The sequence below is a fragment of the Phacochoerus africanus genome, chromosome 1 (genome assembly GCF_016906955.1).
Source record: "Phacochoerus africanus isolate WHEZ1 chromosome 1, ROS_Pafr_v1, whole genome shotgun sequence".
Lineage (NCBI taxonomy): Eukaryota > Metazoa > Chordata > Mammalia > Artiodactyla > Suidae > Phacochoerus > Phacochoerus africanus.
In genome coordinates, this window is record NC_062544.1 from 287,800,862 (window position 1) to 287,822,115 (window position 21,254).

Below are 21,254 nucleotides of genomic sequence, written 5' to 3' on the forward strand. Positions count from 1 at the left end.
CGAGCAGAGCCACCCTGCCGGGAGCCCGCTGCTCCCGGGAGGCCCACGGTCCTCATGTGAGGAAGGAACGGTGCGCGTCCACCTGTAGCGGGACGGAGAGTCAGCGGCTGCAGGGTCTCTGCAGAGCCCTGGGCTTCGCGAGGCCGATGAGCATGAGGAAAGCTCCAAGGACGCAGGCCGCCTCACCGCCTCCCCTTGGCCGCCAGGCCCCGGGCTCCGTGGCAGCGAGCTCCCCTGATGTCCCATCAGCAAGGGGCCCCTCCATGACCAGCCGGTTTATAAGCCCCACCCAGTGCCCAGCGAGGGCAGCTCCAGATGTAAGCTGGGTCCCTGTCCGGGAGCCTGTGGCCTGCAGAGGGCGGCTGCCGGTCCACCCGAGGGCCTCTTGGGCACGTGCCTGTCGAGGGTGCCAACGCCGGGCGTGACTGGTGGGAGGCTCCGACGGCCCACAGCCCCGACGGCCCACAGCCCCTCCGGCCCCTCCTCTTCCACCGGCCCCATTTCTGCAATCCCAAGGACTGCTGCCTTGCCCTGCCCCCTCCACCTGGCCAAGACCACAGGCCCCCGGCCCCTGGGAAACCAGCTCCGCCGTCCTCCCAGCTGAGACCCCCTCACTGCCCCCGGCCTATGACCCTTCCCCACTCAGACGCCCCAGGGGCTCCCGCCCCAGCCCACTGCCCCACAAGACTCGCTCCTGCTCCCCCTGTGGCGTCTCCGAGGCGCGGCCTCAGCGCCCGTCCGGCTCCCCGAGCCCCCCGCTCCCCGGCCTCTGGACGGATGTTCTGCAGACCGGCCCTCCCCGCAGGGTGCACACGCTCCCGGGCAGCCCTCAGATTCCCAGAACCGCAGGTGCTTCCTGGACAAGCCTGGCAGCCGATGTTCAAGGACAAAGAGCCAGGCGTGCAGGTGATGCCAGGCTGGCGCCCCCCCGACGTGCTCACGCCCACAAAGCCACGGACGAAGACAAAGCAGCTGCTCTGCTTAAGAAAGGTGACGGCCACACCAAACGCCCAGCCTGGCTCTGCCGAGAGGACACACGGTAGGAGGACATTTCTAGAAAACTCACTTTATCAGCGTTCGGTGTACAGACAGGGGAAGAATAAACACCTGGCCCTTCTCCCCGCACACCTGGGACACCACGGGCCAGCCCGAGCACGGGGCCACCTCGGGAGGAGACACGGGAAGGGCTCGTGCTCTGGGGACCCTGGACTCGAGGGCTCTGCAGGCTCCAGGCTGAGCTCGGGTTCTCACCAATCACCAGGGGTGGTGGGAACTGGGGGCGCAGGGTCAGAGGGGCCTGACGGGGGCCCCGGGCAGTGTCCTGGTGGTGGCCGTGCTGAGACGCCACTGAGGCTGGCGCGACTGCTCTCCTCTCGGCCCCACCCCCGCCCAAGGGGAGCAGGGCTTCCAGGACCAGCACCTGGCCGCTCCCGGTGCTGCTGCCGCTGCTGCGGCCGTCACAGGCCAGACACCGGGGCGACCCTGCCAACGGCCAGGGAGGGGCCGCCTGGGTAAGCACACGAACCACCACACCTGCCAGGAACGTTCTGGTGCTTTGGCTGGTGGGGTGGGGGTGTGTGTGGGGGGGGCCCTTTGGCTGGTGGGGTGTCGGAGGTGTGTGTGTAGGGGTGGGAGGAGCACGGGGTGTCACGGGCCCCCAAAGGCCTCGACCTGCTCCGCCTGCTGTGAAGGTTGCACGCGCTCCCGCGCAGGGAGGGCAGGACTCAGGGCTCTGCTCTGGGGCCGCCACAGGGGGTGAAAGGACAGCGCGCCCCATCCGGGCAGGGGCAGCGCCACGGCCACCTGCCCCCAGGATGGGAGCAGCCCGGGCGCCGCTGCTGGAAAGCCCTCCAGGCCAAGGTCACGAAGGACAAGCCGGCACCTCCGTGGTGTCACGGGGTCCCACTGGCTGGGCAGACGCGGTTCCAGATCCCGACGCAAACACAGCCCGAATCCCAGGGATGTGGCAGTGCCGGGTCACCGCAAAGACAGCGTGGGGCAGACACGGTGTGGCTCCAGGCCTGAGACCCGAGGGGCGACAGCCTCCCAGCCCCCGACCGGGGCGCACACACCCCAGGATAACGCGGGCCCGGGGAAGCCGCTCAGTACGCGATCTTCCAGTGCGTGGGCTGCTCGCACGCCTTCTCCTCGTCCCCACAGAACCGGTTGTACGTGGTCGTGGGGTCCAAGCCCAGGATCTCTCTCTCCTCCTGGATGCGGAAGGAGAACGTGGAGACGGAGGTGCCGATGAAAAACCTGCCGGGGAGGCGACGTTACCAGGGCCACAGCGCCAACCTGCCCGCCCCACGTGACGGCGCCCGCCCGGAGCCCGGAGGCCAGGCGGGGGCAGCGCAGGTGCTGGGGAGACAGGTCCTGGGCGGGGGAGGGCGGGGGGCTCCAGCCTCTGCCAGACCTGGGGGGCTCGGGGCAGGGGTCCAGAGCCAGGCTCCACCTGCCAGGCAGGACCTCGCGGCTGAGGGACGGAGCTGCAAAGCCTTGGCGGGCGGAACAAGAAACGCCCCCTCCAGGGACAGAGCTTTGGGACAAACACACCAGAGGTCTGTCCCTTAGGTCACTGCCAGGGCTGAGGCCAAGGTTGCGGCCAAGAAGGAAGTCCCCCGCCCCAACAGAACCTTGGGGCCGAGCAGGGCTGCGCCCACCCTCAGCCCTCAGCTCCGCAGGACAGCCCCTCACCCTGGACCTTTCTCAGGACGGGCCCCTGCCACCTGGAGCACAGGCGCACACGCCCAGACACCCGCGTGTCTGAGCATCTGGAAGCAGAGGGAGTCATCCCAGGCTCATCCCAGGCCGACAGGTGGACCAGCCCTAAGGAGCCCACGTCCCCTCTGGGCACCCTGCCTCCTGGGGTGGGGGGGGGGCGCACGCGCAGGGGGCTGATGAGATGCAGGAGCCAGAGCGGCGCGGACCTGGCGTGCGCGCAGATCCACTGGTCGATGATGGCCACGCCGCCGTCCTTGTAGAGCTCCAGCTCCTCCCACGTGGGCTCGAAGCGCAGCATCTCCGGCAGCAGCCTCTTGAGCTCCTCCAGCTCTGTGGGCACCAGCCACGTGAGCCCTGCGCGGGGCCCAGGACAGCGCCGGGCAGGGCAGGCCCGCCCCCCAGAGCCGCGGGCCTACCCTTCCTGGCGGCGTCCGTGGCCACGAACACCTTGGGCAGCCGGTGCGCCTTCATGAGGCTGCGGATCCTCCTCACGGCCCCGTCCAGGCTGGGCACGTCCTGCCTGTGCCCCCAGATGAAGTCCTTCCTGCGCAGGTGGACGCCGAGGTACGGGCCGCCCAGCGAGGAGCCCAGCTGGACCTGCGGGGGAGGACCCGGCAGGCTGAGGCCGGCCACGCGCCGCCACGCAGGGGCCCGGACGGGCCGTCCAGGGACTGATTCTCGGGGGCGGGGCGGGGGCGGGGGATGGACCTACAACCCCGAGGATTAATAACCTTCCTGGGGAACAAAAAGGAGTCAGTGAAACGCTGCAGACAAACACAGAGCCCCCCGTCCAGGGCTGATCCTCTGGGAAGGCCTGTCCAAAGGGCCTCCTGCTCAGGGCGGGACCCACGCGAGTCCCCGGGAAACAGCCCGAACGTCCCGTGGAGGAGACCAGACGACACGGGCTTCCTCTCTCTGCAATAATGTGCTGTTAAAAACCACGGGAGGGGTTCCCGTCGTGGCGCAATGGAAATGAATCTGACCAGGAACCATGAAGTCGCGGGTTCGATCCCCGGCCTCGCTCAGTGGCTTAAGGATCTAGCAGTGCCATGAGCTGTGGTGTAGGTCGCAGATGCGGCTTGGATCTGGTGTGGCTGTGGCTGGCAGCTGTAGCTCCGACTAGACCCCAAGCCTGGGAACCTCCATATGCCGAGGGTGCGGCCCTAAAAAGCAAAAAAAAAAAAAAAAAAAAAAAAAGTTGAAAAACTACATGAAAAAGAAGTCAACTACGCCACGCAAAAAATGCTTAAAAAACCCTGTTGATTTGGAGACACGGCATATATACCATCTGCTGAAACTGAACTATGGGAAAACCCAAGCTTTCCGGGAAAAGCGTTTTTAAAGGCTGGCTCCAAGCCCAGAGGTTCCGGGCGCTGCCAGCGGGCTCAGTGGAGTCTCGCCTCTGCTCTTGCTGCTCCCGGGTCACACGGGAAGCAGCAGACGCCACCTGGACGAGCCCCTGCTCGCTGCCGTCACACCTGCGGCCTCGTTCCACCCTGAGCGCCGCCCTCGGGGCGCTGGGCCGGAAGCGTGTCCACATCACCCAAGAGGCAACAGCCAGGCTGCGGGCCCCTGCTGAGCGCGGGGCGGGGAGGCTGGGGCGAGGGCGGGGGCCGGGGGCCCAGCTACCTTCCTCTCAGTCCAGTCCTCCGTGGAGGGGGTCCTGTCGGCCGCGTCGGTGGAGTTGAGGCGACTGCTCCGGAATGCGTCGCCCGCCGCCCGCAGGTGCCTGGCAAACACCATGCTGCGCCGCGTCTGCGGGCGGGATGGACGGGCCGTGACCCCGTGACCCCGCACCCCTGGGGCTCCCTGGCGGCCTGGCCAGAGAGGGACAGCAGTCGAGGCCCTGGGCGGACTCTCGTCAGGCCTGGGCCGTGCATGGGAGTGCGCCAGTGCCGCCAGTCAGGGGTAAGGAGCGTAACAGGCCACAGGGCAGGCTGCGATGCTGCGAGGGGCCTCTGCAGGCCGCCATCGACGGCTCCCCACCGCGTGTCCCCTGGCTCCGGCCCACAGTGCCGTCGAGAGGCACAGGAGAGCCGTGCCCACGAGATGACAATGGCACATCCCTGCTTGTGAAACGACCCGCCCAGGAGGCACCCAGGTGGCTGGCCAGGGAGCGGGGGGTCTTGGCCCAGCCCACCCCCGGGGCAAAGCCCAGGGGCTGGGAGGTCAGCAGCTGCGGGGGGCACGACACTCACTTCCTCAGGCTCCTACCCGACCCACAGGACCCACAGGGACAGGATGGGATGAGGTGGCATGCAGCCACCGCGCTCTGTCCACTCCGCTGGGCGCGCCAAGGAACAGACACCTGGGGAAACCGGTTCCGACGCGGGGGCCTCCGGAGAGGTGACCGGAGCAGATGGGGAGGGGCGCAAACCCCCACGGGGAGGAGAAGTGGGCCGGAAGATGTCTGCTTAGGAGCTGGGTGTGGGTTCTCACTTGAAGAAAGCTGTAGCGGACCCGAAGCCTGCTGCCGCACTTCAGCAACAGCACCCCTTCCAAGGGCGTTTCTGCGGGTCCGAGGACCCAGTGTGGCCAGGCCCCCACGTACTCGACGCTCCCCGGGGCTCTGCTCCCCAGCAGAGCCCCCGACAGGCCAGGTCGCCGTCCCCAGGACCCCCAGCCTCGCAGCCAAACGCTCTTCTCAGGAGACATTTACGCTTTTGCCAAACTCAGCTGCACGAGGCCCCCCAGGCCCGAGCCTTCTGCAGAGCAGACGACCCAGGACGAAGTGTCACCAGTCGCCCCGCGGTGCTGCCGCCCGGAGAAGCCCCGGCCCCGTCTGTTCACCCAGAGCTGCTCTTCCTGGGAGCGAGTCCTGCACGGAGGACGCCCCTCCCTTTCAAAGCTGGGGAGGCGGCCAGCGCGCTAATTCCAGGCCCCCAGCCCTGTCCCCAGAGCGCCCTGTCCGCTGAGGGGCTTTTGGTGGGAGCCAGCGGGGCAGCCAGAGCTGTCGCCTTGCCACGGGTGTTCCACCCCCCGGGGCGGAGGGCTGCCGCCCGGAGGCACTCACGTCCCAGTACTCCTTTCCCCCGTAGTGGTCGTGCAGGAGGGTCTCGGCTCGGTCCAACATCACGGACCTGGTTGGAAACAGGAAAGGAAGCTTTCAGGGTCACGCGCTCCGGAGAGCACGGCTGCGAGGGGCCCGGCCGGGGCACAATCGGGGACAAGGTCCCCGCTGAGCCTCCCACACGAGCCCGAGGGGGGCTTGACTCCTAGTGATTCTAACCACTCCCAGGGAGCGCCTCTGGTCCCCGGCACGGAGCTGGCAGAGCCACCAAGCTCACCTGTGCCGACGCAGGGAAAAAAAAAAGCAAAACCCTGCAGATAAGACACACAGAAGCAACAGGTAGAAGCCGGCAGGGTCAGAAGACGATACGCCCGTGACAAATGGCTTTCACGCCAGGTCCACACCAGCACATCCGGGACCCAAGCCTTGGGTCACCGGGTCGCGGGCAGGGCCGCGTGATGACGGCCATGCCAAGACGTCAGAGTCGGTATTCACCCCGACCTTCAAAGCGCCTGGTGGGACAGGGACTCGGTGCTGCCGTCACGTCTGCTCCTCCCGCCAAAAGCTGGCTCCTCAGTGGGGGCTCGGTGCCCGCCCGAGGAACCACCCCGTGGAAGGGATGCTCCCCGGAGGCCGCCTCTGCCCAGGACTGGGCCGCCGGGAGGCACGGCGGGGCTGGAGAGGTCGGCTCCCAGGTGCCCTGCGCCGGGACACGGGCCCCCGGGCGGTCAGGAGATGCCGTCCTTGGCCCAGGACAGTCTCGGGTTAGAGTCACGTGGCTCAGAGTCAAATGTACAAGTGGACACCACAGAACATTCTAAAGGTAGAATGTGAATGAATGTTTAAGAACATCCAGATGGTAAAGGTTAGACTGACCCCCCCCCCCCCAGAAACCTTTAAAGAATAAAGAGACTAAAGGATTTAAATACACAAAACACTGGGAGTTCCTGTGGTGGCACAGCGGAAACGAATCCGACTAGGAACCATGAGGCGGCACCATGAGGTTGCAGGTTTGATCCCCGGCCTCGCTCTGTGGGTTAAGGATCCGGCGTTGCTGTGGCTGTGGCGTAGGCCGGCAGCTGTGGCTCTGATTGGACCCCTAGCCTGGGACCCTCCATATGCCGCGGGTGCGGCTCTGAAAAGAAAAGAAATATATATATATATATATGTAATTGAAAACTTCTGCAGTGACGTGACAAAAAGTTTCAACAGATGCTTTACAGAAAACGATTTCAAAGGCGTTTTCTCACACCAATTAACAGCCCAGAGAGCCCTGCTTCACCTCTCAGCCTCACGGAGACGGACACCCTCTGCCCTGGTGGCCATGCGGGGACGTCAGCTCAGTGGCCGTCCCTCCGAAAGCAGACCTGGCTTCTGCGCTGCGACGAGCCCCCACCCCCGCCCCCCTGTGCAGAACTGCTTCCCGCGGCAGAAAGCGGGGACCCGTCAGGGCCACCCACATGAGCAGGTTCAAGAAATCCTCTCATGCCCGAGCAGGGACACGTGCAAAAGGTGGCGACCTCAGACGTGACCGCCGGGGTCTCCAACTCCCCAGGGCAGCAGCCCGCACAGCTGGTCCCCCGCCCGCTTCCGTTCCTCTGACCGCGCGGGGGCTCCGTCCCGGGTGGGGTCCTGCACGGACGGCGCGGAGCGGCTGTGCCCTCCCCCGTGCGCTGTCCTCCTTGGTAGTGGGGTCTGCTCACGGGCAGCTGATTGGTTTTAATGCAGTGCCCGGGGCACCTTCTCTCTGGTCAGTCTTCTCACATCTGGAGGTTCCTGTGTGGTGGGGTGACCCGCCAGCTGTCCGGCCTCCCGTGTCTCAGCACAGCCTCCTCCCCGCGGCCCCTGCTTCTCGAACACCTCTGTGAAGCAGAGGGGTCTCTGGGCACGAGTCTCTCCTGGGCTCGGCTCCACGCACCCGCAAATGGCACTCAGAAACCGTGCCACAGTCTAACTGCAGCCCGCTGCGCTTTTGAAACCCCATCGCTTGAGGACATGGGCAACACCCAACAGGAGGTGCCCTCGGCCACCTCGTGCTTCCTTGTCTCTGCAGGTGGAGATGGGACCCCGGCATGGCAGGCGTCCGGAGGCCCATGCAGACCTGCTTTCGTTCTGGTTACAAAGGCCCAGAGGCCCCCTGGTGCTCCCACCACAGAGAACTAGGGCTGAAAGGGACCAGGAGGGGCCCGGTGCTGTGACTCAGCACCCCCCAGCCTGTAGAGGACGGGGTCCTGCCTGTGAGCCTGCTCAGCCTCAGCGACACGCAGGTGGCCGGTGGCAGGGGTGGCTCTTTCCTGTACCCCAGCAACTCACACCTGCAGCGCAGCCCCTAAGAACACGCTGCCTGGACACCTGCTGGGAGCTCGTTTCAAGAAGAGAATTTTCAAGAAGAGAATCTGCCTGATGACAAAGGCCAGAGGATTCTGAAGAAAGGCTGCAGAGCAGCACGTCCGCCAGCCCGCCGAAAGCACGAGGCTGTGACGCCTGAGGAGGCACGTTGCTAAATCTCTGTCCTTCCCGTTTTAACGAAGACTCTGTGCTCCGTTTTCCGCGCCTTAACTCCTCGTTCCTTGCCTTAAAGAAAAAACGCCTTGACTTGTTATCTAAATCTTGGAAGTCATTCTTGCTTTTGCTAAATGTTTGGGAAATGAACTCTTCGTTACCTACACCTAAATTACGTGCGTTTTTAGCGAGATTCCTTTTCCTTCTAAGAGAATCACAGGTAACAACGGTATTCACTACTCGGCGGTTTAGAAGAAGGTGTTAAGCTGTGCAGATACAGTCTGAGGCACTCCGAGCTGTTCATCAGTTCGCCAAGTTGTTCTTCGTTAGCTGATTTATTAGTCAATAAAGAGAAAACAGGCGTAAAGGCCTGTTGTTGACCGTTAAACACAAGTTAGAAAGACAGGTGGTGGCCGCTGCGACACAGCCAAGCGCCTGCCCTAAGGTCGTGATGCGCTCGTGGTGAATCACAAAGGTCCCGACGCTCGCGGCCACTGTGACCTACTCGTCCTACCGGGTCGTCTTCCAGCGGGTTTAGGGCGCACCCCGCCCGGTCGTCTTCCAGCGGGTTTAGGGCGCACCCCGCCCAGGCAACACGCTTCTCCATTGCTACCCTGTGCTGCTTCCGCAAGCTGGCGTCTTTTCTCCCGGGTAAGTCACTGCTGTTCAGCAGAGTCGAGGCTGCGCGAGCACCACTTGAGAGCGCGCGTCTCCGTTAATCCTGCGCTGCCGCCCTCCTGCCCTCCTCCTCGGGGCAGTCCCCGGCTGCTGGGCTGGACTCCAGCACAGCCACCAAGCACGAGCCCCTCCCGAGGAGACTCACACACCGAAGCCTGTGTGTGACTCATCCGAGCCCCGCGTCCCTTTCTGCTGACGGCCCTGGTGTCGTGCAGGGGCCGGGCCAGGGTGTGGGGGGGGGAGGGCAGGAGGGGCAGCCGGGCGGCCGGTTTCCTGCTTCTGAGAGGCACCAGGGGCACAGACCCACGTCCAGCGGGAGAAGCCAGAGCGGCCTCCAGGGCGGTGGGGCAGGAGCAGCTGGGCCGTTCCTCCAACCGACCGCCCGCAGCTTGGGTTCCCTGAGGGGGGGGGGGGGCGAACGCCTGACGTGCAGGGTGACCGTGGGGGCAGCGCTCCTCCCCCAGGCCAGTCACCTTGGGGGTCATTTCAAAACCCTCCTGGCCTCGCCTGGCCCGCAGGTGCTCTGGACCCGCGTCCACCCCCTCACCTGGGACAGGGACCTGCGGCAGGATCCGGGTGTGGCTTCTACTCCCTCCCCACCAGCAGGGGAACCAGAGACCCCGTCACGAGGCTCGAACGCACAGCCGCTCTGAGCAGCAGCCGGAGGACAGCAGGCGCGGCCCGCCCACCCCGGGCGCTCTCCTCGAGCGCCACCGCAGGGCCCCTGGCTTGGGGGGTGGGGGGCCAGGTCTCACCCTCCAGCTGCCCCCCATGGGCCAGGCCGGGCGCTCCGGTGCCGGCAGGATGGAGCGCGCACGACACGCACGCACAGCCCCAGCCGCCGCCCCGTCCCCACGAAGCACTCACCGTGCGGACGTGTTTCTCAAAAGCACGGGCGCGACGATGGACGCCGATCCCTGAACAGACAGACAGGAAACGTTTAGCCCCCTCGTCTCTTCGTAACCCCAAAACCATCCTCTGGAAGATAAGACCCACGGCACCCCATCAGTCGAGCCTGTGTTGCCACGGCAGTAAGTCAAGTGTAGATGCACGCCTGACCCCGGTCAATTCAGCTGTGGCTCGGGGTGAAGACTCACGGGTCGTGGCACAGGCAGTGGTCTTATGAACGTTTAAAAAGAAAAAAGCAGCCACGAACCTCAGCTGCTCTGATGAGACTACCGAAGCCCTTTCCGGAGGCTGGACGGTGGGACGGGAGGCGGGAGGCCCGGGAGGAGCCCGGCAGAAGCAGCGCCTCACGCCCCGCGCCCGCATCCGGACAGCAACCGTCCCTTGGACAGCTGTGTTCTGGGGGCGGCTCTTACCGCTTGGGTCGCAGAGCCCAGTGGCGCTGGCCCTTCACCGGGGGGAGCCGGGGGAGGTGACAGCACTTCCGGGGCAGGTCCGCCGCCGGCCCCGGGCGAGACACCCCCACAACCCCGTTCAAACGCATTTGCGGAGGCGAGCGTGTCTCGGCCTGGTGATCTGACAGCAGCCGAGCCCCCAAGCTGGGTGCACGAGCTGTCCCCGCCGCAGTACCTGTAGTACTCGTGCTTGTCCTGCGAGTACAGCGGCGGCTCGATGCAGGGCCGGCTGTCAACCTTCTCCTCCCAGGCGCCCTCCTTCCAGCCTTCTGCGTAGCCTTGCAAGATGTACACCTGGTCTATGAAGGGCCCGCCGGACTCTGGGGAGACGGGGCGGACGGTGAGGCGGCCACAGGCACAGACCCGGGACACAGGACGGCACTGCTGTAATTAATGCTGCCACCTCCCCGAGAGGGCCCAGACGAAGCTCGTGAAAGCAGAGAAGACGAAACAGGTGACCCAGGACAGGGGGGCCCCCCAGGGGATGGGACATGCGGCTCGCCCTGGGGCCCACCTCTCAGGGTCTACAGCCCCCCTTCCCTGCAGGCAGGGCGGGTCCCCGAGTCGGCCGCGGGCTGCTCCTGCTCTGCCCTCCCAGCTCCTCCTCTGCTGCCCCCCACCCCCAGCCCTTCCTTTGGTGCTGGCCCGACCCTGCGAGGCCATTAAACCTGCGCCTCCCTCGCCGGGGCCCGGCACCAGCCCTGACACCCCAGGCCCTCCGGCCTTCTTGTCCTCTGGGCTCCCACGTCTAGTGTGCACTCTGTCCTCATCCCAGCAGGAGCGCGGGGGGCTGTGTCCCTCTCACCCACTGCTCCCGCCGCGCCTGGAGCTCCCACCACACCAGGACCCAGTGGTCACAGAAGATGCGCCCAAAGGCAGAACAGGGCAGCCCAGGAACCCGAGAGCCCCGGGGGGTGAACCCGTCTCCCACTGGCTATGGCGGGGGCGCTAAGACCATGGTCTGACACCTGATGCCTGAGCTCAGGGGCTCCTCGCACAGCGAGGGGGCAGCGACAAGACACCGAGGTGCCAGGGGCCTGCGGTCCGTGGCCTTCCAAGGATGGCATCTGATGCCATCCTTGACCGGAGCAGGAGGCCAGGCTGGGCTGCCGCCCCCACAGTCCAACCCCCAGGGCCTGTCCCCCCCTGGCCCCGCTGCCCCGCCTCAAGGGACACAGCCTGGAGAGTGGCAGGGAGGATGCTGTCCCCGGTCACCAGGCCCCACCTCACGGCCGAGGACCTGCCCGCCGCAGGTCAGGGGCAGGCTCCCTGGGGGCCGTGACTGAGCCTGCTGCCCAGGCCGAGCCTGGTGGGACTAGACACCCAGCCACATGCCCCCTTGGGTCGGAAAGGGTGCTCCATTCTCAGAGGAGCGCAGCTGTCGGCGGACACTGCCCGACTCCCAGCCTGCAGGGTCCCCACGCCGACCCTGACACGGGAAACGCCTCCGAGTGACGGGCTCATCCGAGCAGCACAAACAGAACCTGACAAAGAGGACGCGTCGCCTGTCCTTAGCGGGGGCGCCGACTCAGCCTGCCAGGCCCTGCACAGCAGGGACTCGGTGACCACTGCTCAGGAACCGAGACGCCCTCTCGCAGGAAGTCACGGTCACCGCTTTTTTAAGTTTCTGTCTTCTACTCGAAGCCACAGCAAGCTCTGAGCACCTCCATTCTAAGCATCTTCAACTCTCCCCTCTAACACCATCACATGGGAGCCTGAGCAGGACCGTGGGGACGAGGACGTGCCCTCACGCGTCCCCAGACGTGGTCAACGTCACCCGCGCGCCGTGTTCTCCGCAGCACAGGGCGGGAGCCCCGCGGTCCTCTGGGACAAGACCGGCCGGAGGAGCAGTGGCCTCCCCAGCACATGTGACCAGGCAGCCAGGGCCTTCAGAGGCCAGGGACACAAAGCTCGCACACGTCGGAACCATGTCCCCAGAAAAACCACGGAGAGACCGAGAGCACTGGCGGCGCGGGGAACGGAGCGGGGGCCCCGCTGGCCGAGGTCGTGGGCCTGGCCCGAGGCTCCCCCAGAAGCGAGGCCCGCCCCCCCCGGCCCCAGGAGAGAGACCGCCTCACCTGCGATGAACTGCTCGTACTCAACGACCGGGATGTTCCTGTTGAGACTCGGAAGGTCGAAAAAGTCGGCCCAGGGGATCCGGACCTGGTGAATGTCGGGGCTCTGCCAGTGGTAGAGGCGGCCCCAGGGCGGCAGGACCAGCACCCAGTCCTCGGTCTTGAGCAGCGTCTTCAGGAGGGAGGCGACTCGGATGTAGACGTCCCTGCGGAGGTTGAAGCCCTCCGGGGGGTTCACATCGTACAGGAGGTACCTGGCAGGGAGGGGGGCGTCAGGGCTCCGCACAGAGGACCCCCCACCCCGCCCACAGCCAGCGCCCAGACTCCACACAAGGCTAGTAGTTTCTGGTCTGGAAAGTGGAGGCAGCTACCCACCCATTTCCAGGGGACCCGCTAAGCAGGCGCAGAAGACACCTCAGCAGCCCTTTAACCACAGCAATGGCCACAGCCAAGCCCAGGGGAGTCTCAGCACCTAGAGCCTGAGCACCTGTCCTCCGGGGTCCTCAACCTTCTTGGTCGTCAGCCCCCTGCACGCTCTTAACAATGACTGAGGACCCCAGGACGTTGTTCATGTGGGTTAAACCTGTTGATGATTCCTGCATTAGAAGCTAAAGAATTCTCAAAAGTATTTACTAATTTCCTTAAAAGTAATGATAATAAGCCTACCACCTGTTATCATTAGAATTTCCAAATGAAAAATAAGTGTATTTTTTTTCTTTTTTTCTTTTTTTAAAAGGGCCACACCTGCAGCATATGGAAGTTCCCAGGCTAGGAGTCTAACTGGAGCTGCAGCTGCTGGCCTACACCACAGCCACAGCAACACCAGATGGGAGAGGTGGCTTCGACCTGCACCACAGCTCACGGCAACGGCCAGATCCTTAACCCACTGAGTGGGGCCAGGGATCAAACCTGCGTCCTCATGGATACTAATCCAGTTCATTACCCCAAGCCACAGTGAGAACACCTGTGTATTTTCCTACTAGTAAGAAGAGTAGCAATGTTTTCAGTTTTTGCAAATTTCTTTGGTCTGGTGACAGCTGGATTTGCCTGCCTGCTTCTGCATCCCCTGTGTATCACAGGCCTGATGGTCTCTGGAAAAACCCCACAGGAAACTCAAGAGGGAATGTGGGCAAAAGAACAGACAGCATCCTGGTGTTTCTAAGGCCTGGCACCTGGGGGTCCTTGGACATACTTGGAGAACTGCTGCCCTATCCAAAGCAAGACCCCTCTACAAAACCCAGGCAGGGGTCCTCGGCTTCTGTGCGCCCCCCTCCCTTCTCTGCATTAGTTCTTCCCACAATCTCTGCTCCTGCAGATAAGGCTGCTTGGTAATCCTCGGCTTGAGGCTCTAACCCCCCAAGCCTGCCAACACCGAGATGAAGGGGCCCATTCACCATCTCTACACCCCGCATCCAGCGGTCTGGTTTGGGTCAAGCCCTCAGTAACCGCTGAACGACCCAGAGGCTTGTTTCTCATTCCTGAGACTTATCTACGAAAACAACCAACATCTGGATGGGACTGAAACTTTCCTCCAGATAAACAAGGCTTGGCTTTCTTAAGAACCACCCATTCGAATATCCGGTTCTCGGGCTCCTCAAACCCCGGGCAAGGCCCCGCATCACCTACCAGGGGCCCACGGCCTGCCCTTCCTGGGGCTCCGGGAGGTCCCGGCTGCCGGGGCTACCTTGGCTCGCGCCCCCCGCCCGGGAGCCCGACGGGGAGCGGAGGCCGATCCTCCGCCCCAGCCCCGCCCCTACCGCCTGCCGCCACCCCCAATCCGGTCCCAGCCCCCCAGCCCCGCAGAGGGCGCGGACGCGCGTTTACCGTCTGCGGGACGCCGCCCCCGACAAGATGTCGGCTGCCGACTGGCCCGGCCAGAACTCCTCGCCCGAGGCTGCAACGGGCGGCCAGGACGCTGCCCCGAGGAGCAGGCAGAGGACGCTGAGCGCCGCCATGGCCCCGGCGGCCACACACTTCCGGCGACCGCGCCCCGCCCCGGAAGCGCAGCCCGCGCTCTAGCGCAGCGTCACCTGTAGCCACGGCAACGCACCTGAGCCCGCCCAGCGCATGCGTCTTGTGTGACTCCGCGTCTGGAAGTTCCTGGGGCGGAACTTGCGGGGGGAGCAGGGGCGGGACGAGGGGCGGGACAGACGGGCGGGGCCTACCTATGGGCGGGGCTCAAGGACGTCCTCGGGGCAGGTTGCCCGGAGGGAGCTGGGGCGGAGCTGGAGCCGGAGGGAGCGGGCTGGAGCCTGGGGGCGTGCCCGGGGCGTGTCTGGGGCGGGGCCAGGTGTCCAGGCGCCGACACCCTCACCTGCCCGCCAAGCGGGGCTCCTCCTGGGCTCCGCTGCCTCCCCCTCCGCACCAGGTGCGAACACTGTCAGCGTGTGGCCTGGGGGCGGGCAAGCCAGGGGACTGACCTCAGACCCTCCTGGCTGGCCAGGTGGGGTACCTGGGCCGCAGATCCGCCTGGCCCGCCGCGGGCCTTGAATTAGCGCTGCTGGGCAGTTTCCGAGATGACTGGGTCTCTCCCAAGAGGTTAGGTGTGGCAGGAGGCCGTCAGGGCGGGGGTACCCGATGCTGGGCTGGGCGCGGTCTCCCAGCGCGAGGAGGGCAGAGCGGGCGGCGAGCCTGGGACATATGGGGGATGGGGTGGGATGGTGTGTGTCACGTGGTCGTGGCGGGCTGAGCGGTTGTCCTCAGGATCTCTCATTCCACAGCAGGGGGCCCTCTCCCCCGCCCTTCACTGCGCCCCATTCCCAGGAGTGCCCCACAGACCTCTGCTGGCACTGGGCACTATCTCTGAGAGGTCGGAGCTCCTGGTGGCTCCTGCCTGGGGCCAAGAACTGTACCTGACCTGTTAGGACGATGGGGTCTTTGTAGCTCCTGGTTTGAAACCTCAGTCTCTGAGGCAGGGTGGCTGCAGCCAGCCCCTCGCTGCCATGAAGTGAAGACTCAGGCAAGGTGGAATTGTTGGCTGTCTTTGCCGTCCAAGCCTCTTTCGCTTGGAGGCGTCTGGGACCAAGCGTGTTTGCCACCGTCCACCTGGGAGGGTGCTTTGCGTCATTAGAGAAATGGAGATGAAAACCACAGCAAGGTCCCACTGTTTGCTGGGCAGAATGGTCACACGCGACGCTGACAACCCCCGGCGTCGAGCCGTGGCTCAGCTGGGACCCGGTACGCCGTCAGCAAGGTATCCACACACGTCACCTCAGAAATGCTCCTACAGCTTCTCGTACAGTGAGACTCACACCTGCCCCGGGACGCAGCCGTTTCATCCCTATGTGTTCACCTGAGAGCAAGTCAAAGCGCACGTACTCCTGAGGACTGCCCCTCCTACGAGCCAAGTGGAACTGGGAGCCGGCACCCTCTCCTCCCCAGTGTCTAGCTTGTGTCACCGTGGGAGCCGGGAAAAGGCCACACTGACACCCCACCCGGGCTCTGCGGCTGTCAGGCTTCTCCAAAGCAGCGGGACTCGGGGGACAGACAGATGAGAGGTGTTACAGGGAGGGGCTCCCGGGGTCCTGGGGGCCTGCCGCTGCGAGCCCGAGCCCCGAGAGCTGCCGTAAGATTCACTCGGAGTCCAGAGGCTCCAGAACCAGGAGCTCTGAGGTCCCAGCTCGGGAAGAAAGAGTGGGTTCGCCCTTCCTCCTCCTTCCTGCTCTGTTCCTAATGATTGGATGAGCCCCCCTCCGCCCCGGTCCCCGAGGACAGAGTGGTTTTTGCTCCGCCGAGAGTCACACGCTCAACTCTTCTACAAGCACCCACAGGGCACACCCAGAAACACTGCCTTACCATCTGTCTGGACGCCGTTAGTCCAGCCACATGACACGTGAAACCACCATCAAGGGTCCTTGTCTCAGCTGACCCCCTCAGCACGAGGCAGCACAGCCCTCGACACCGCAGGGTCCCCGCCACTCCAGCCAGTGCGGCCACCCTCCTGCCAGGGCTCCCCTCTGTGATGGGGGTACTGGGGGCCCCCTGCAGACGGGAACCAACCTCTGAACCTGCACCCCCACCGCGGACCAGGCCCTAAGGCCCCCTCGGCCTCCTGGCCTGGGGAAAACCCCCATGAGGGACCCTGGGAGGTTCAGAATGCTTGCCCTGTGCCACCCCTGGCCCCTGGAAGTCCCCTTTCCAGGAACACGAACAAAACCCACACTTCCCCACTCCTTGGCCAAGGCACCTTCTGGCTGAAGTTACCCCCTTATGGACCTACACGTCCTCTGTAGGCTGGGGACCTGCATGCAGCCCCCCAGGAAAGGAAGGTCCTTTCTTCTATCCCTGCAGGGAGCCCTCACGATGGGGTCCCTGCAGGCCCCTCGCTGCAGCCACGCCGGGCCGCACGTGGCCAAGGACAGCTGGTCACTGTCCTCCGTCACTGCCCAGGAGTGACCGCCCACACTGCTGGGTGTTTAGGTCACTTTGGAAGAGCAGGTGGGATTCTTGTGGGCAAACATTCGCTCTTTTGAAAAGATTTGAGTGCAAAGCGGTATAAGCTAGACGTTTTCTGTTGCCCTGGAGCTGGTGAGACCCCAAGCAAAGTCAAAGCTGTTTTGAGAGAGAGTCATAAAGTGCCCCACAATCAAAGGGCCTGGCTCCCCAATAGGGGAGCAAGACCCCAGTGGGACCTCGGTCCTCCTGCTGGGGTTAGGGGCTGGGTGCTCCAGCTGGGACAGAGCCCATGATAGCTCTATGGTGACACATGCTGCTCCAGACCCCAGGACCAGCATGGCGACTGCCCCCCGCAACCGTGCTGTTCATTCCGGGAGGTCTAGGTGCCCTCTCTGATCCTCCACCATTGTTTCTTCTGGAAGCATCCCCCAGCTGAAAGAGGTCCAGGAACAGGAGAGCCCGAGGGTGCCAATGGCCCGGGGCCCTCAGGCAGGCACCCACTGCCCAGTTCGTCGGTGGGTGGGGGGCACCCCGGCCTCCCCTCCCCTGCCTTGCCCCTCCCCCACCCCTCCTGCCCCCTCCTTCCTGTCTGATCCCAGCTCCTTACTAGAAATGACCCGGAGAGGTTTTATGAGTCTTAAGTGAAAAAAAGAAATCTTTGTTTAAAAACTAAAAGTAACGTCCTTCTTTTGCCTGCACGATACTCTTTCCAGTGGTTAAGCTCTAATGACCAAGTGTCAAGTTTCCAGCCCTCAGTTCTGAGGCAGCTTCCCTCTCCATCCCGAGCCGCGTCCACCCGCAGCAGTGACCTGGCCACAAGAGGGCAAGAGAGCCCTTCCCCAAGGCCGCCTGCAGCGGGAGGGCTGCAGGCCGATGGAGAAGGGCCTGGCGGAGCCTCCAGACGCAGAAGGATGGAGGAGCTGGGGGTTCAGACCTGGAAGCCAGGGGAGCCGTCTCGCCCGAGTCCTCCTGTTCGGACCCCAGGAGCCGCTCCAGGGCCCCAGCCCCGTCCAGCTGCCCCCAAAGAGGAGGCGCGGGCCCTGCACCTGCTGAAGGAGGAAGGCCCAGGCATGTGTGTCCTGAGCCCTCAGCCTCATCTGTTCAAGGCGGGGCTTCCACCCCGGACGGGCCCTCGTCCTCCCAGGTCTCAGAAGGGTCCGTACTGGGCACCCCGGACTCAAGCCCTGGCGGGAGATGCCAGAACAGCTCTGAACTGCCAGCCGCCCAGGAGTGAGTGGGAGTCCAGGGAGGCCCTGCCCAGACCCAGGGCCGCGTCCAGAGCAGACAAGGGGCGGAGTCCTCTTTAGAGAAGGGAGTGGACAGGCCTCCCTGTCGGGGGAGCCTGGCGTTCCGGCCGCACCCAGCCTGCTCCAGTCTAGTCACAGATGGGACACATTCACCAACTCCCCAGCCCACCTGGGGGCGGCCCAGGGCGGGGGCAGAGGGGAGGGGCACCCTGGCGGCGCCTGGCCCCTGCACGGACAGTGGCTCTGAGAACGCGCTGGCCTCGCAAAACAGTGGACCCTGGTCTCAAGACAGGGGTGGCCTTCACCCGCAGAAGGAGGCCGATGTCCAGGCCCAGCCCACGAGGACCTTGAGATGGGGTGGGTTCCTGGGACCCCGAGGAGCGGCTCCCCTTGAGGCGTGGATGCCCCAATACGCACATTTCTCACCAGTGATTTCCAGGGTGCAGGGCTCCCAGATCCACAGGTTTTGAGCTTTGGGACTGGGTGTGGAGCCCTGCCCCTGCTCATCAGGATTCTGGGCGCTAAAGTCCTGGCGTCTGTCCCTGGACCGGCACAGGGGAGCTGGCCGCTCAGGGGGTCCTCGCAGGGCAGAGGACCTCCAGTTTGGGTTCTTTGGCCAGAAGGCCTTCTTGCAAGGAGCACCTGGGGGCCGCCTGCCAGGACTGCCTTGGTGGGACGGCTGAGGTGCCTGCCTGACCCAGGCCACCAGTGAGCACATCGTGAGGCTGCCCGGGGCCCCTGGGAGTGGGGCTTCCTGTGGTCAGCACCTGCCCAGCTCCCTGGGGTGGCCTGCACGCCGAGGAGCCTGCCCTCCAGGGTGATGGCTCCCAGGGGACCACGTGAGAGAGGGACGAGGCGCTATCCCAATGGCCACCAGGGCCACCTCCCCCAAAGCAGAGGGGACGTCTCCTCTCCGGCCCCGGTGGGCACCTGGCTGTGGTCCCAGACACGCAGACCCTGGAGCTGCAGCTCAGTGTGGGGAGAGGTCCTGTGGGGCAGGGAGGGCTGGGGAGGGGGCTTGTTCACGGGTGGGGACCTCCCTGCCGGGATGCCGGGTCCAGGGTGATGATGCAGCCTCAGAATCCCCGGCAGGTTCCCAAGCCGACCTTTGCATGGGGTGGAAGGACCTCTGCTTCCTGGGGAGCAGGGTGGGGAGCTAGACTCCGCATGAAGGTCAGCCCGACCCCCAAAGAGAGGCTGCCCAAGATCCGTTCATGGAAACACAACCCGCCCCCCCCCCCCCCCCGCGGCCCCCAGTGCAGGTGACGCAGAAAGTCACTTAGCAATGTTCTGGATCCCAGTTTAGGCTCAGGCCTTGGGCTCCGAGTCCGGGCGTCCAGGGGCCGGTTTTCTGCTGGGGGACGGGAGCCTTGCCAACCGACAGCTGTGTCTCTGTGGGGGTCTTCCCTCCGGCCCAGCTGTGGTGGGAAACCGTGTCTCCCCCGGCAGAGGGCCACCGGATGGGGGTGGCAGGAGGCTCTGAGAATTTGTCCACAGCCCTTCTGGGATCAAAACACTGGCAAATGTCACGAGGTGCGTAATTTGTTTTATCAAACAGGCTGCGTATTTATGTTTGGGGGGCTGGGTCCTCTCAGATGATGGCGTCAGGGAGGCTCAGGGCCGGGAGGGCTTGGGGCTCCTGGACTGAGGCAGAATGGGGACCTCCGTCGATGCGCTGGGTGGCCCCACCGCTCTGGATCTGGCTGGGGTTGCGGATTCTTCCAGCTGAGTTCCAGAAACTCAGAGGGTGCCCTTGGGGAGCTGTGTTTAGTCCAGCCCATGAGAACTGAGCGGGGTGGAGTGGGATTTACCCCAAGCCCCCCAGCCAGCTCTATGTAGCTGCGGCACAATTTCCCCCGGACCCCCAGGAGCCACGGCGGGACGGCAGGCCTGGCTGGGGACTTGGGGTCCCCCTGGTTCTTTCCGCCTTCCTTCTCTCTGTCCCTCCTCACCCTGGACGGCGTGGCTGATGCTCCCTGGTGCCCCCCCCACCCCCATCCATCTCCCTTCTCGGTCGGGAGGTGTCCCCACCCCTGCTCAGCCTCTCTGCAAGTGCGAAGGTCCAGGCTCCCCTTGGGTTCCGAGCATGAGCCTCGAAGTGGAAACGGACAGACAGCCAGTCAGGCTTCAGAGAGGCTGCCCGGGGCTGCGAGGGAGGAGCAGGTGCTGTGGTGCTGGAGGTTAGTGTTTTCTTTCCCAGGGGCACAGACAGTTACTGCAAAGGGCGCCCTTTCTTCGCTGGCACAATCGCCACCTCCCTGGTAAATTCCCACAAAAGCGCTCCTGTCTCTGCTCTTTCCTCCTGTCCCACGTGTCAATTTCTGCACAGCGGCAGAGGGCGTGGATTGCGGATGGGTCCCCAGGCAGCTCCTCCCTGTGTCCTTGAAAGCGTGTCGCCCCTTCCACTTGGAGGTTAGACTCGGCTGCTTCAAACCAACGCTGCTGGCACTTTTCTGTGAGGACGCTGCGGTGGGGGGTGAGGGCACAGTTTAGAAAACTGGCGTTGGTGCCCCGGGGACCCCGGCTGGGGGCGGGCCTGGCCCTCTACTCGTCTGGAAATTCCGTAGCTTGCTCTGGTTTTCTCCTCAGTGGGAAATCGCTCGTCTTCCCTCATTTGGGGGTTTTGTTGCCATATCACGAAGGGGACACCTTTCCTTGCAAAAGTTAATAACCATATACTGCCATTTAATGTAAGCTATCGTTTTTATATGCTGACCTTAAAATTGGCCACTCTTTTTTTTTTTTCACTAGAGGCCTATTTATTTATTTTTTCCTTTTTGTCCACCCAGCTGGCAACTGAAGTTCCTGGGCCAGGGGTCAGATCGAAACCACACTTGCAACCTATGCAGCCGTGGCAACACCAGATGCTTAGCCCACTGTGCCGGGCTGGGGATCGAACCTGTGTCCCAGAGCTCCAGGGACAGCGGTGATCCCTTTGTGCCATTGCAGGATCTCCAAAATCGACCACTTCTAATTCTGATGGCTTTAGATTTTCTCGGCAAATATAGTCGTAAGATTAGGCAAATGATTCTCTTTTTATTTCTGCTTTTCTAGTACGTGTCCTTCTTATTACATTCACTGGGACGTAAAATCCGGTATCTTTCTTTTGTTTCTGACTATAATGTGCATGACTGTGATGCAGAGGTCCGGGAATTATGGACCCAAGGCCAAATCCAGCCCAGGGTCCGTCGAGTCTCTCTTTGTAAATAAAGTTTTATTGGCCCTCAGCCACCCCCACTCATTTGCATATTGTCTAATATGCTCT

At 63.9% G+C, this 21,254-nt stretch overlaps 1 protein-coding gene across 2 annotated transcripts; it reads right to left on the reverse strand.

Annotated features, from left to right (window-relative positions):
- Positions 1-1,050: 1,050 nt before the first annotated feature.
- POFUT2 (protein O-fucosyltransferase 2) lies at positions 1,051-14,337 on the reverse strand. Of its 2 annotated transcripts, none has more exons than XM_047798138.1 (9): positions 14,172-14,337; positions 12,351-12,601; positions 10,448-10,592; positions 9,779-9,889; positions 5,735-5,801; positions 4,351-4,476; positions 3,138-3,318; positions 2,928-3,051; positions 1,051-2,210 (listed from the first exon to the last, which is right to left on the reverse strand). In XM_047798138.1, the coding sequence occupies exons 1-9, from the start codon at positions 14,300-14,302 to the stop codon at positions 1,862-1,864; spliced, it is 1,485 nt and encodes a 494-aa protein (XP_047654094.1). In that variant the 5' UTR covers positions 14,303-14,337; the 3' UTR covers positions 1,051-1,861. The 2 variants fall into 2 exon arrangements, with proteins under 2 accessions (XP_047654094.1, XP_047654095.1); XM_047798139.1 differs by having other exon boundaries at positions 1,976-2,256.
- Between the last annotated feature and the right edge of the window lie 6,917 nt (positions 14,338-21,254).